The sequence below is a fragment of the Schistocerca nitens genome, chromosome 7 (genome assembly GCF_023898315.1).
Source record: "Schistocerca nitens isolate TAMUIC-IGC-003100 chromosome 7, iqSchNite1.1, whole genome shotgun sequence".
In the NCBI taxonomy this organism is placed as follows: domain Eukaryota; kingdom Metazoa; phylum Arthropoda; class Insecta; order Orthoptera; family Acrididae; genus Schistocerca; species Schistocerca nitens.
The window spans coordinates 103,850,250-103,866,607 of NC_064620.1; the positions used below are offsets into that span (position 1 = coordinate 103,850,250).

Here is a 16,358-nt window from a genome sequence, read left to right on the forward strand (position 1 = left end):
AGAGAATTAGCAGTCTAAAGAAGCTGCAGCCTCCCTGTGTGATGAAGTGACTCACAGCATGTTGTTCTGAGTGGCTGTTCAGTGCAGGTAAATGTGTCTGGCATGGAAATATTGTATAACTTTCCTGACAACTGTTCAGTCTGGCTTCTGTAAAGGATTCTCTACTGATCACTTTAAACATGGCAATGTGGAAAAGCTCCATGTTATCAGATATCGCTTTCAGCATCGTCATTGTCGTCATTCTCTTTCTCCTCCTCCTCCTCCTCCAATCTTTATTCAGTAGGTACCGTATTTACTCGAATCTAAGCTGCACCTGAAAAATGAGACTCGAAAGCAAGGAAAAAATTTTTTCCGAATCTAAGCCGCACATGAAATTTGAGACTCTAAATTCAAGGGGGAGAGCAAAGTTTTAGACCGCACCTCCAAACTGAAACAAAGTTGGTCCATTGTAACATGAGACACAATTTAGGTCGAATGGATGAATATACAGCTACAGTAGTGTGGTTCGAGTCATAAGCTCAACATTTAAGCTTTATCAAGTAGCCATTGGTATGTGTCAGGCGCTCAGTCTGTATTTATAAGGGTACCCTTCCTTTTTCAAATGTTTTGTCTGGTTTGAATCGATTGCTTTTTTGCTTTAATCAGATCAGTGCCGTTCTCTTTGTTATAGGTGTTTACGTCACTCTAAGCTGAAAATGCATTATTGTACTGTGTCATGCATTGTTTGTCGGATTCTGATAATGAGTGATTACGACCTGTCGCCGCTCGAGGCATGGCTTGCTTTTGTGCGCGCTACCGCCACTTGCAATAAAAAGGAGAGGAATTGTCACATAAGCGAAAGAATGACAAGAGACTTATTTGTTATTACTTACACTGCTGCTTTCTTTGATAATGATCAACAAGAACCAAATAATAGACTGCATATGATAGATGTTCTGAACGAGAGTTTAGCGAAAATTTTTCTCCATTTGAAAATCCTTGCAGACGCCTGTTTAGTACATAACATTCTGCATAGAAATTAGAGTCATCTTTGATTTAAAAATCTAGTCAGTTGCCGTGCTTCATTTCTGACTGTATCACTATCCAGCATAAGAATAATATGAATATAATAATGACATGATACGTATATTCTTCTACGCTTGCTGGCGTCTCACTCTAGTTTCCTAGTTTATTAGGCAGACAGGATTTAAATGAGATAGCAGCAAATACGAAAGAATACATAGCATAATGTTTACATTCTTCTACCTTTTCTTTTAATTTATTTATTGGCGCAGAGGTTTTGGCGCCAGTATTTACCTTTTAGTCTGCACAAGCATGCCTGTGTAGCGCTACGTATATTCGACGGCAGAAGTTAGTTGTGGCGTCACCTACCAACATTTTTCAGAACTTCCGCTTACTCTGCACTCGATTCTAAGCCGCAGGCGGTTTTTTGGAGTACAAAAAGCAGATAAAAAAGTGCGGCTTATATTCGAGTAAATACGGTACACGAAATATCAAAATTCTTTCACAAACTGTATGTTTATAATGCTCACTGTTCACAGTGAAACTGAGTTGATGCGGATGGATATGTGTGTGTTTGCGCGCGAGTGTATACCTGTCCTTTTTTCCCCCTAAGTTAAGTCTTTCCGCTCCCGGGATTGGAATGACTCCTTACCCTCTCCCTTAAAACCCGCATCCTTTCGTCTTTCCTTCTCCTTCCCTCTTTCCTGACGAAGCAACCGTTTGCTGTGAAAGCTTGAATTTTGTGTGTATGTTTGTTTTTGTTTGTGTGTGTCTATCGACCTGCCAGCGCTTTTGTTTGGTACGTCTCATCATCTTCGACGGAGCATCGGACTGGTGACGACGCTGCACAACATCACTTTGACGACGGATGGGAGGTGCCGTTGTCGCGCCTGCCAGCGCACGTACTCGGAGCTGCAGGACCATCCGTTGCGGGTGACCACCTACTGGGGGCCCCATTAGAAAGCGAATCGGCCCCACCTAGTATTACTTGTGGGCCGATTCCGCGTTCTCGCGATGACGTAACCTCTTCAAGGCCGCGCGCAGGCCAGGACGTGCCTGACCGGCTGGGACATGTTCCAGACAGTTGCGCAACGACTCGCCGGCAAGGGTATAAGAGGCGCAGCGACAGCTTTCTGATTACAGTAGATGCTACTGTGTGTGTGTGTGTGTGTGTGTGTGTGTGTGTGTGTGTCTATATATATATATATATATATTAATAGAGGGAAACATTCCACGTGGGAAAAATATATCTAAAAACAAAGATGATGTGACTTACCAAACGAAAGCGCAGGCACGTCGATAGACACACAAACATAAACATACACACAAAATTCAGGCTTTCGCAACAAACTGTTGCCTCATCAGGAAAGAGGGAAGGAGAGGGAAAGACGAAAGGATGTGGGTTTTAAGGGAGAGGGTAAGGAGTCATTCCAATCCCGGGAGCGGAAAGACTTACCTTAGGGGGAAAAAAGGACGGGTATACACTCGCACACACACACACATATCCATCCACACATACAGACACAAGCAGACATATTTAAAGACAAAGAGTTTGGGCAGAGATGTCAGTTGAGGCAGAAGTGCAGAGGCAAAGATGTTGTTGAATGACAGGTGAGGTATGAGTGGCGGCAACTTGAAATTAGCGGAGATTGAGGCCTGGTGGATAACGGGAAGAGAGGATATATTGAAGAGCAAGTTCCCATCTCCGGAGTTCGGATAGGTTGGTGTTAGTGGGAAGTATCCAGATAACCCGGACGGTGTAACACTGCGCCAAGATGTGCTGGCCGTGCACCAAGGCATGTTTAGCCACAGGGTGGGATTTCATGAAGGATGGATCTCATTTCAGGGCAGGATTTGAGGAAGTCGTATCCCTGCTGGAGAGCCACATTCAGAGTCTGATCCAGTCCCGGAAAGTATCCTGTCACAAGTGGGGCACTTTTGTGGTTCTTCTGTGGAAGGTTCTGCATTTGAGGGGATGAGGAAGTGGCTCTGGTTATTTGCTTCTGTACCAGGTCGGGAGGGTAGTTGCGGGATGCGAAAGCTGTTTTCAGGTTGTTGGTGTAATGGTTCAGGGATTCGGGACTGGAGCAGATTCGTTTGCCACGAAGACCTAGGCTGTAGGGAAGGGACCGTTTGATGTGGAATGGGTGGCAGCTGTCATAATGGAGGTACTGTTGCTTGCTGGTGGGTTTGATGTGGACGGACGTGTGAAGCTGGCCATTGGCCAGATGGAGGTCAACGTCAAGGAAAGTGGCATGGGATTTGGAGTAGGACCAGGTGAATCTGTTGGAACCAAAGGAGTTATATATTGTGTGTATTAAAAAAACAAATATGCTATCTCTTCCCAAATGTTCATTATGGGATAATGTAGAAATTTCAAGCAAGGCATCCAAGAATTTTTAGTGTTTTTGGTAACAACCTTTCCTTTTTGCATATTAGGTACATACGTGTTTCATGTCAGAACATAAAATTTCACGTAGACAGCAATCTTTCTCTTGTCCTGAAGCTAAAGTGTGCCAAATTTTATCAAAATTGAACTAAAACTGTAGATTTGTGTGAATTACAAAAACACACACACACACACACACACACATACACGTGCTGGGTCTTGCTTTATATACCCCTACCAATGGGTAGCCCCACAAGTGGCGAATTCCCCAAAATACCAAAAACACTTTGAATGGTCCACAATTTTCCAGAATATTCCAAAACATTCGAGTGTGTTCCGAAATGTTCTACAATGATATGTGATGTTTCAGGATGTTCTCAAACATTCTGGATTCTTCCTGAATATTCCAGACTATCCCTGAACATTCCAGAACTTCCCGGATCATTGTGGAACATTCTGGAGCGTTTTAGAATGCTCTCAAATGTTCTCAAATACTCTCAAATGTTCTATAAATTTCTAGAGGGCGAAACTTCCCAGCCCTTATATGTTCGAAAGCACACCTTTCAGATAAAAATGAGAATCTTCTTCATGGACGGGGCAGGAGGGGGGGGGGGGGGGGCAGAGGGCTACCACACAATGTAACAATTTTGATCGTTTCCCAGGTTTAGCTGCATGCACACTGGACCCTTACTTTTGTAATGTATTGTACGTATTGATTAATTATTTTGTAATTTAACATTTTGTAAAATCCTTCTTTGTTAACATGGTAGTTTGTACGACTTGGTAGTTTACGGGGGATGGATGCCCCTCCTGCCACCACCCCATTATCACCCAGGATGGAATGTGTGTACCCCAAATGTTTGCGAGCAGTGTTATTCATGGGAAAGTTGGCAAAGTTTCACTAAATGTTACAAATAATGTAACTGAGACGAGACTTCAATACCAACCTGGTATTCATCTAATGGGTTGTGAGAAAACACCTAAAAACTACATCCAGGCTGGCTGGTGGCACACCTATCCTCATTGTTAATCAGCCGAGTGGATTCAATCAAAGGGCACGCGCACCTCCCCGTCCCAGGAGCAGCACTTTAACATGCTTGGCTATCCTGACAAGTCATACAAACTGAGAACTAAACAATAAAAATTGCCCCGTTGGTATTTTCTGTGACTCTGCCAGGTATGTCAACAGATACATCAGGCTCATGGGAGAAACATCGATATGAGCCGGAGAGGACAGTCATGAATGTTAGGCACTGTGGCTTTCTATGTTAACGTCTTCACATGAACTAACACTGACTATTGTAGATACTGAATTACCAGTGACATGTGAATTAGAAGTTAAAATCGAAAGAAAATTAGAGTTCAATGTGCACTTTCACAGCCACAGTGTGTCAAGAGCACAAGCTCAAACTGGACAAAGACCTAGACTATGGATCTGTCTAAAACAAAGATTCCTCCATTGGCTTCAAGTTTTTCAGGGAATCTACCATAAATTGTAACTCGAGATAGCTAGATCAGGATTTGAACCCTATTCCTCCTAAACATATATCTGGTGTCTTCGGCATTGCACTCACTTTGAAAGATTCCACAAAGCTGTTTACACTGACACGGACAAATTTACTGGAATCAACACGTACTTAAAGAAATTTATAAAGGTTTGAAATCAGGTTTAAAGTTTATTAGAAGTCCTCGAAGTGCTCTCATTATCAAATCCTGGGTGAGTATAATCTGGAAGTCATACCTCCTGAACTACGTGTCACACTATAATGTAATATAATTTTTTCAGATACATTCAGCAGTATACATGAATACTGTCTAAAAAATGTGTGGGAAACAGGATCAGTAGTAAAGAAGTAATAAATTAAAGTGTCATGTCTGATGCTGACAGTTTAATCCAGAGCAGAAAAAACATAGTAAGCGATGAACTTTTTTTCCTTTCATTATTGTGGGAGGGAGGGCAGAGGGCGCATTTGCAGCGGGAAAAAAGTTTCGCAAAGGTTTGAAATTACATGTAAAGTTCGTCAGATGATGTTAAGCGCTCTCATTATCAAATACTGGATGAATACAATCTGGGTATTTGAGTGCAGAGTTATGATACCTCAAGACATATACACAGTTTATAGCTGTAATTCTTGTCTTCTTGTGTTAAACCTTTAGTATAAGATTATCTCTCTTAATGACTAGATTATGACAACATTTTCAATTTTCAAATTTGGTCAATAGCTATGCAAAATATTGAAAATCAAATCTTTGTTGCCCCTGAAAGCCATTAGGCAGGTAACCTCCAACTGGGACTGTGAACCACAAACCTAGCCATTTGGTAAAACAGATGGCCCGTGGTAACAATGAGGGGTTCTGCCCCCTTTTAAAAATATACAGTTATTACAACTACTTGTTTTCTGCGTGTAACTTGATTGGCCGTGCAGTTCAAAATCATTCTCTTCTATTTTCCACAACTATAAAGCTGCCTAAAAAACATAACACTTCCAACTCCACTGGATTCAACAAAGGCATTATCTCACTAAATAAAAACTCACATTACTCTACAAATAGGAACGTGGAACAGTAGCCTACTGCATAAGGCACATAGTAAATCTATTACTAATATTCTTACATTAATAACAGTCTAACAAAATGTGTGTGTATTACCTGACAGATGGAAGCATTGTAGACTGGAAAGTAATGCAGAAAACAGGCAGCAATCTTCGGAGATAGACAGGAGCCATTTCAGGGTCCCCCTTTGGTTCTGAACTCTCTTCTGTTTGCTGCTGCTGCTGCTGCTGCTGTGCCAATTGCTGTGGCTGCTGCTGCTGCTGCTGCGGTGGGGGTGGCTGTGGTGATGGTCGCGGCTGCTGTTCTTGTTCATGTTGGTCCTGCTGCTGCTGCTGCTGCTGCTGCTGCTGCGAGTCTGGTTCTTGTGAGGAGGATTGTGTTTCTGGCTGCTCTTGCTGTGATTTTGTATCTCCAGGCTCTGACTGTTGGCCCTGATCACGGCTGCTGCCAGCTGCAGGTGCAGGTGCAGATTCCGAAATGCCACCCGCACCCGATGCCTGCGACGACGATTGAGAGTCCGCTGTCGAAGTCCCTGGGTCCTCTGTGGCATCGCGTGTCTCCTGTGGAACCATCCATTCACCAGGACTCTGGAGAATAGCAGCCACCTGCAGAGTAGATCCGTAATAAACATGATACAGATGAGTTTTTGTTCATTATAACTAATACCTGTGAGATCTCGAGTGCGGGAAATTAATGTGGACCTTCCTTCCATTAAGTGGCAGTCACATGTCCCGGAAGCAGAAAATACTTCTATGTTTTGTGTAAGGTTAATATTTTGATAGCCTTTATAGTGTTTCTGGATTACAACTTTGCAATTTCTTTTTAAATAGAATTTCTTACTTACAGTAAGGAAAGAAAATTCACAACTCCGAAATAAATTTAGATCTGTAAACTGTATTACATAAAATTTAACTTAACACTTTGGAGAGCCGAGTGGAAGTTGGGCTGTCATTTTCTGGATATGTGAGCCACTAGCAGCTCGTAAACTGGACTCATTTCATACGAGAACAATGTACAGACGTCTCTCTACCCGTCCCTTGACATGTATTGCCTTCTGTTGTCAATTTCTATAATTATTTCACAAGACATATCAGCAAAAGTAACAGCTGCTGTTGCGAACGGTCGAGTCAGTACAATTGCACTGACTCAATTTTGAGTGTGTACTTGTTAGGTTTTGCAGTTTGCTGGAATTCTTCTACAAATACATGATATCAGTTGTGTGAGCAAGAAATCTAGGATGCTCAAGAGGAATAAATTGCTCACTGAATCACGTGACACTTCTTTCTTGGGTGAATAATTATACTTTCTGTCAATCATTTTAAAACTTGTATCTATTAAAGAACTAAAGTAAATATGAAAAATAAATCTTGAAGTTTGGCTCTTTTTTAGTATGTACTGCTGCTGAAAATACATCAATTACATATGTGCCAGTAATGCTTTAAATAACAGCATAAATGGCCAGTTTCCTAGGCCCGGTATTCTTCTAAGTGGCTGGTCTCCAAAGTGTTAAATGTTACTTGTGAGATGGCAAGAAGTTTGGCAGAGAGAGGTGAACAAGAAAAAAAAATTGTTAAATAATCTGTTATAACAATGCATTATATTTAACTGTTATTGTAGTATGGCTGCCAAACTATTCAGTCAGGAGAATCCTCCAAGAACTTACGGGCATGACACACTGATGTTCGTCAATGCTGCAACAAACATTTGTTGTGCACCCATTCACCTCATTAGTTAAATAGTGAATTTGGAGAGAAGAAGGTTGGGTAGAAAGGCTACCGTTTCCCTATCCATTAATGATGTTATTAAAGCTGGAGTGCAAGCTGGGACTGGGAAAGATTTGGTAGGATATCGACTACAGTACTTTCAAACAAAAAATCCCAGAATTTGACTAAATTTTCAACTGGAAAATAATCACCACATTTTAATTTCCATTCATTGGATTCTAACAATTTCAAAGCTGAAGGTGCCAACAAGCCATAAACCTGGCAACCATAATCCAGTCGGAATGAGACAAGAGCCTGGTATGTACAGAGGAGACTAGCACAACCCGCACCCGAAGAGATGCGGGAAGAGTTAAGCTTCCTCATGTAGCTACAAAGCATTTAAAATTAGCTGCGACTTGACATTTGGCTAACGGGGCGACATGACATCGTTGCCCAAGTAACACCAATAGCAAGCTGGCTTTCCCTACCACACTGCCAGCAGCTCGGTTGTCAAAGCACCCCTATTGCCATGCCATGGATAAGAAGTACCATGTGGTGTCACACATTAGATGCACTTATGTTTGTCAGCTCTCATTGTAAAGCAGTATCTTTTGGCGTTCAAGTATTTTACAGTCATCCAGTATTGTGAAAGAGCATTCTGTGTTGGCATTGCATTAATAACAACAGAGCAGCATATCTGAACATGAGATTCGCAATACAAGTGGCTATCAAACAACATGTTGCCCAGCTGTGAACATTTTTTGCTGCAAAATATTCCTCCAAATATGACAATTGTAATGAACAATGTGCCATACCACTGTTGTGATGGATAAAGCTCCAACAATGCAGTGGAAGGTAGCAAGTATTTTACTCTTGTAACTACAAAGAAATGTTCCACTGAAAGAAGTTGAACCTGTATAAGGCAGAGTCAATGGAACTTCTAGCTCTATAGAAGCCGAAAACTCCATGCTACCAGATTGACGAACTGGCTAACACTAATTGGCATAGTTTAAACATGATTCCTCAATATCACACCCGTTTAAATCCAGTTGAGAATATATGGGCCCAGGTGAAAAGAAGTATGGCAAGAAACAACAATAAGTTTATGCACAGTAATGTTGTGTGATATCATTTGCCAAAATCTTGTTTCGATAACTCAAATCGTTTGAGATACAACGGATTTATAAATATTTCATTCTGTTCATTCTGGCTTTTTAGGCTGCCATTAGTGACTGAGCACTTTACACACGCTACACCTTCTTGATATAAGACAGCGATAGCCTTCCACGCTTAAAAAATAATCAATATGTTACCTATATTTCGTATGCAGTAACATGACCTATACCTACCACACACCAAACATAAAATCATAGTGATCCCCATTGTTCATTGCAAACTTTAAGAATGTCCCTTAGAATTTCACCTAACCTTTAAATCTCGCAATAAGTATGACCGTTAACAAAATAATAGACAGCTCATTATAGATCTGACAAATGAAACTATAATACAACAACGAAAATAATCAACTACTGACAATATAATGTGATTGGATAGATAAAAAAATCTACTCACTCACCAAGAGGCAGCAGCAGCAGCAGAATGAGAGCACACACACACACACACACACACACACACACACACACACACACACACAAGTTTAACTTAGGCAAGCTTTCGGAGCCAGTGATCCTCCTTACAGCAGAAGTGTTGAAGGGGAAGAAGAGGGATGGCGAAAAGGACTGGAGAGGTTTAGGAAAATGGATACATTTCAGAAAAGTCACCCACGACCCTGGGTCAGGGGAAACATACCGAAAGGGAAGAGAAGAAAAGACCGATTGTTGGGGACTGCACTGGAAGAGATCTGAAAACATGAGAGCTTAACGGTGGGGGAAGAGAGGGTAAAATGCAATACAGAGATTACTACTAAAACATTGTGCACGCATTAATAAGAGTGAAAAGCTAAGTGCTTTGTATGTAACAGAATAGGAGGGATGACGGAAAAAAAAAGACAGGTCAGAAAATGAAAGATGTAGGAAACTAAAATGGAGTGAAGAAAGGAGTAGTTACTGTGCAGGAAAGATGAGAGGCTGAAGAAATTAATGTACGGTGGGTGACAAGAACCACGGACATGTTGTAGCACAAGTTTCAAGCTGCAGAGTTCCGAGAAACTCTTGTCTGGGGGAAGAATGCAGATGGTGTGTGTGTGTGGTGAAATAGGCACATAGGTCATGACTGTCATGTTGTAGAGCATGCTCTGCAACCCCAATCCTAAAACCTTTCCAACAGCCAACATGACATTGAACCCTGCCTTGAACAATTCTGACAATGATCTCAACTTGACCACCCACAACTTCCTCAGAATCATCCCTTAACAAGCCTTCCAAGAATTCCTCACATACAGCATTGCTTCACAACCCTTCCTCCTCCGATCCCCCTAACGTGTCCTCTGCAAAACTCCAAACTCTACATTCCCTAAAAGCTGATGACTTTGTCATTATCCTCACAGCAGACAAAGGCTCTACCACTGTGGTACTTGACTGACAGGAGTGTGTAAGTATAGGTCTGCAACAAGTGTGACGCCTCTGCATACTGCATCTGCCATCAAGATCCCATCGATGTAATTCAAACTGACCTGCATTTGTTCCTAAAATCCTCAGGTCCCTCACAAGGACTTATACCCCATTCCTTAGAACTTCTTACCCCACCCAAACCACACAGGCCTACCTTTTACCTCCTTCCTTCAATCCGCAAACCCAATCATCCTGGCCGTCCTACAGTTGCTGGCTTCAAAGCACCCACCAAATGTATATCTGCCTTAGTTGATTTAACACCTGCATCCCATAGTACAAAGACTTCCCTCCTATATTAAAGACACCAACCATTTCCTACATCGTCTGGAATCTGTGCCCATCCCACTTCCTCCACACACCTCGCTTGTCACCACTGATGCCATCTTCCTCTATACCAACATACCCCACATACAATGTCTGTCTACTACTGAACATTTCCTAAGTCAGTGCCCACTGATACCAAACCTTTGACATCCTTCTTGCTCACCTTAATCAACTTCATACTTACCCTTCAAATCTGAGAGCAAACATACAAATAGATCAGGAGTACAGCCATGGGAAAAAGGATGGCTCCGTCCTATGTCAACATTTTAGTGGGTTGCTTGGAGGGGGCTTTCCTGAGATCCATAAGCTTTCAGCCTCTGGTTTAGTTTAGATACATTGATGACATCTTTGCCATAAGGACTCATGGTAAGGCTGGCATGCTAAAATTCCTGAAATCTCTAAATACTTTCTCCCAATTAAATTTCACATGGTTCTATTCCAAATCCCATGCCACTTTCTTTGATGTTGATCTAATCCTCACTGAAGGCCTGCTACACACTTCATTCTACATTAAAACTACTAACAAACAACAATATTTACATTTTGACAGTTGCCACCCTTTCCACGTCACACGTTGCCTCCTATACAGCCTTGGCATTCAAGGCAAACATTTTTCGGATGAAGACTATTTACAGCAATACATCACCAATCTCACCTCCCGTTCACTGGATGTAATTGTCGTGCACAATGTTTTAGCAATAATCTCCGTCTTGCATGTTACCATCTTCCACCATTGAGCTCTCAGGTTTTCAAATCTCGTCAGGTGCAGTCCCCAACAATCAGTCTTTCCTTCTCATCCCATCCAGTTAAGTCTCCCCTCACCCGGAGTACTGGGTGACTTTTCCAAACTGTACCCCCTTCCCTAAATCTCTCTAGTCCTCTTCCTTCCCTTTCAACTCTTCTGCAGGAAGAAAAGCCACTGGCTCTGAAAGCTGGCTAAGTTAAACCTACCTACCCCCCCCTCCCTCCCTCCCTCTCTCTCTCTCTCTCTCTCTCTCCCCCCCCCCCCACCCCGTGTGGGTGTGTGGGTGTGTGGGTGTGTGTGTGTGTGTGTGTGTGTGTGTGTTTCTCCTGCCACTGCCTGGTGAATAGGCTTTATCTATCCAATTAAATGAAGCTCTAAGACATGTAAGAAACAAGATATTTTTCCCTGAATAGTTTCTTTAAAATCATTTTAGAAAGACTGCAGATCAGGCAGCTTGAGTGACTTCTTGTTCAAGCAGTCAAGCAAATTTGCTAGCTTTCGTGTCAAGTAGCATGGCATTTTTGCCACACGCTGATGTGCTCTGCACACACTGTCAACTATGCTCCCCTGCACTCGCTCCATACCAAACTGTCAAAAGTAGCTGATTATTTTAAATGCACTTTAGTCTTTAGAGGATGAATATGGGGCAGCCGAGACAGCTTTTTATCGAACAGAAGGTCAAAAAATAAAGCCTGTGCAACAGCATCCTAGTGCTGGGTATCCAAGTAGAGTTCTGGGTCAGTATAGGCCATGGTATGACAAGAATTCGTGAACCACATTTTTGCAAGTGAAATTGGTAACCACGGTAAAGTGTACAAGCTGACGTCCTTCACATGGCACATTGGAGCTGGCATTCCACCAAGGCTACAGGGTGGGAGCTGCAACAAATATGAAAGTCGTTGACATGACATGTGGGGGTAGCCCAGTGTCTGGACAGAGGTCACTAGCTCATTGACAGCAACAAGGAAGAGTGTGTCACTCAGCACGGAGCCATGAAGGGCATCGTTCTCCCGTGGAGAGCTGAGTGGAGTACCAATTGCACCCAGAATAACTGGTGAGTTAAAAACAGCTGCAAAGAAGTGATGTAATATATAAAAAGCCTGTTGGATTGTGGTTTCCAGCCTAGCCAGATGGTTGGTTGTCGATCATCCTTCCCAGAAACCATACCAACAGGGGACAAAAGGTACCAAGATTTGAGAACCCAGCATAATCTGTGGGCAACCATCCTTTCAAGCAGTTTGCAGAACACATTAGTGAGGCTAACTGGTTGGTAACTGCAAGTAGATTTTTGGGTTTTCCCCTGGATTAAGGAGTGAGACAATGATACTAGTTCGCCACTGCTGAGGGAAGAAGTGTTCTAGCCAAATACAGTTACAGACACTATAGTCTGATTTAAAGTAGTTGTCACTTGACAGGCAACGGGCTGCAGGGCTCGCACCACCAATAAACCAATGGCAGCCGGCGCTGTCGGCAGCCACTGCGTTGCCACTTCACTCTGCTGAGCTGACTAAGGCAAGGCATTGTGCCAGCCAGCCAGTCCTCAGCGAGCCGTTTTAGACGTGCGGTTGAGAGATTTGAGTGACTTGTAGCTTCACGTGTTTACGATGTTTGATGGAAGCAGTCGCAAGAGAGGGAGACCGAGGCTGCACACTCCTCGGAAACCTCCAAAAAGTGGCGGACATGGCGTCGTTATACGCAGTCAGGTGCGTGAATACGTGTGTTCCTTAAGAGAGTATTTTGAGAGAGAGAGAGGGATACAGGAGGGCCTCTCATTCCTTTCGATAAGGTGGTGGAGCAAACTGCAGCTGCTCTGCAAGTTAGCGGATGATTGGTAGTAAGAATCTGCAAGGAGATATTCACGAACGAAGGCTCAAGTGAATCATCTAAATTGGAGACACCTGGGAAAAAGAGGCGACTAGAGAAGAGGGTCACAAAACTTGACTCTTTTCAGAAAGATGCCATTCGTCATCAAATAAACGCATTTTATTCGAGGAAGGAGTATCCAACACTCAAAAAACTACATGCTACCCTTACAGCGGCTGATCTGTTTCAGGGTAGTAAATCGTATTTGTTACGAGTCGTGAAAATGTTAGGATTCCGATATAAATCCATCTCTGGCAGAAAGTTATTAATAAAACGAAAAGATATTGCAGCCTGGCAATGCCGCTTTCTTAGAGAATTAGTGGGGACAAATTTTGGTGATATCGTTTGGCTTGATGAAACATGGGTGAATGCAGCACACAGTTTAAAAACAGGCTGGGCAGACAGTACCATCAGAGGTAGTATGGCAGCTCCGATCGGCAAGGGAAAAAGGATAATTGTAGCACATGCCGGAAATTCAAAAGGTTTCATTCCAAATTGTCTGCTGCTATTCAGTTCAAATAAGACCTCCGACTACCACGAAGAGATGAACCACAATACTTTTGTGAAATGGTTTGAAGACTGTGTGCTCCAGAACATAACAAAAAACCTTTATCATTGTTATGGATACCGCTCCTTATCACTCAGTAATACAAGATAAATCACCCACAAATGCAACGAAGAAAAACGACATTGTTAGCTGGTTACAGAAACATAAGGTACAGTTCGACAGTAATTTGACAAGGGCAGAATTATTAGAACTTGTATCCCAACACAAGCCAAAGAACCCGACTTACATTGTGGATGAAGTAGCAAAAAAAAATACGGGCATAAAGTGCTCAGATTGCCTCCTTGCCATTGCCATTTCAACGCAATAGAGCTGATTTGGGCTCAGGTTAAACGGCGTATTGCTGCAGAAAATAAGAAATTCACATTAACTGAAGTGGAACGCCTTTTGAAAGAGGCCGTTGAAATTGTGACATCGGAAGACTGGCAGAAGGTAGTGCATCACGTGAAAGGAGTGATACAGGACGCATGGGACAATGAAGGTATCTTACAACAAAGTGTCGAAGACTTGATTATAGCTGTCAATACGAGCAGTGACACGGATAGTTCCACTGACTCTGAATTAAGCAGTGTTTTCCCATTGTCTGATTAGTGTGTAGTGTACTTGCTGCCATCAAATATTGGGTTTGTGAATTTATTTCCATTAATTCTTATTCTTGTTGTGAGAATATGAAATACTGTTTGGCCAGCTCTCGTCATCTCCTTACAGTAAGTTAGATTGAATTTTAATTCTATTTCATTTTGTATACACACCAAGATGTTATTCAATGTGTGTAATAGTTTTCGAGATTTGCAATCTAAAGAAGAAAACTTTTCCGGACGCAAAAATTTCTCACACTTCAATAGCTAATGTAACAACGGCCCTAATTAAAATTAAGAGAAGATATTTGATATGCTTATAGATACCACTGAGACCGATACTGTACGTAAATTTCAAAATATTTACATAATATTTATAGGAGATAGAGATTTTAAACGTCATACTTGTTTCGAGTTCAGTACTGATAGGGTTGCTTAAAAACGCTGTCTTCCGAAATTTATATATGGGAAACGTAATGCTCTACAAAAACTTTTGAAGATTCTTTGCCGAGTGCATTATTTTGGTAATGAATGGAAAAAAATATTTTGCTGTGACGTCAATAGTTTTTCAGTAATGATGTGATAAGTTAGAAGCTGTTTGCGAAATCGAGAATTTAAATGGTTTCAAACAAATTAACATAACTCTTGTCTTAATTAAAATTAAGAATAGATATTTGACAGTTTGAGAGACATTGTAGATATATACATCATATGTGGGTTTGAAATTTTTTACTTGCGTTTTGTAGAAGATACAGGCTTTAAACGATTTTCTATCGCCGGGGGTAGCAATGCGCTGAGACGGCTACCTCCAGCCAATGCTTGACGTGACAACACCGCAACTTCGCAGCGCAAACTTCAAGTGACAACTACTTTAAATCAGACTATAATGACATGTAGCCTTTGAGAAGCATTCAAATGTTGGATGATCTGTTTATCAATTGACTCAGAGCCACAGACTGTTATTGGAAAATGAGGCAAGAGCCGGAAGCAGTTTCCATTCAGTGAAAGTTCCATTTTACAATTTGGCTTGGTGAGGTTGTGGGGCAGAAGAGGGAGGAAAGTGAAAATTGTCCTTTATACATTAGAAAAGTAGCTGAGTAAGAAGAGGATACAGACATTTCGCAAAGTGGGTCCCAAGTGTTCAGCAAGAACCAATGCGTCAATACATAGACCATCCTGAAGGATGAATCCCGGAACAGTTGCTGATCTTTGACAGCCCAAAAGACTATAAAGTTTGTTCCACAACTGGGAGGGAGAAGCATATGTTTCCAAGGTAGAGATGTAGTACCAACACCATCCTTCTTACTGCACTTCATAAGACAGTCAGCCTTAGTGTGGAGTTTCTTAAAACTGAGGCCTGTTAAGGATGCAGCTCGAAACAGTGTAGGGCGCTACAATGATCCTGAATAGATATTACAATGTCTTTGGTCCACCATGGGACTGGCCAACAGTGGAGCATGAAAGAAGAATAGCAGTTCCGGTAGCACGGGTGAATGTAACAGCAGAGGTATATAACTGTCAGTTGGATCTTTAAAGAGCTCATCTGGTAATTGGTCCATCAGGTCACGATAAAGAAGTGGTGGTATTATATATCAGATCAACAGACAAAAAGGTGGCACAACTGGCACTGGAGTAGGTAGTAGTACAATCACTGAGAAAACACGAACTGAGATCTGAAAGAAGCTGGTCAGTGAGAAGGGTCCTAGCAGACAATGTGTTATTTTCCACAGGGTGTGCTTCACAATGAAATCCTCAAACAGGAGAAGGAGACGAGAGGAGGCGGAGAGGAGGGGAGGGGAGGGGAGAGGAGGGGAGGGGAGAGGAGGCGGACAAAGGAGTCATTACAAGGGGACTAACAGTCCTGCTTGAAGGTAAATAAATGTTATAAATGGTGATTTCTGGGATAGTCTGCACTCACACCACTACTGTTTTCAACATGGTATGGACAGGAATCCACCCACTCCACCCACTAATGATAACTGTACGAACAAACATACAGACTCCTCTAGGAACACTGGGAACAGTTCGATTCACATAAAATGAATGGTAACCCCAAGGCATTGAGG

At 42.2% G+C, this 16,358-nt stretch overlaps 1 protein-coding gene across 6 annotated transcripts in view; it reads right to left on the bottom strand.

The window, feature by feature from the left end:
- LOC126195416 (E3 ubiquitin-protein ligase HECTD1) overlaps positions 1–16,358 on the bottom strand; it is a 314,241-nt gene that overhangs the window by 242,934 nt on the left and 54,949 nt on the right. For all 6 annotated transcript variants that reach the window (XM_049934021.1, XM_049934022.1, XM_049934020.1 and 3 more), the window contains exon 12: positions 6,041–6,549. In XM_049934021.1, coding sequence (XP_049789978.1) covers positions 6,041–6,549 — 509 coding nt within the window. The remainder of the gene's footprint in view (positions 1–6,040; positions 6,550–16,358) is intronic.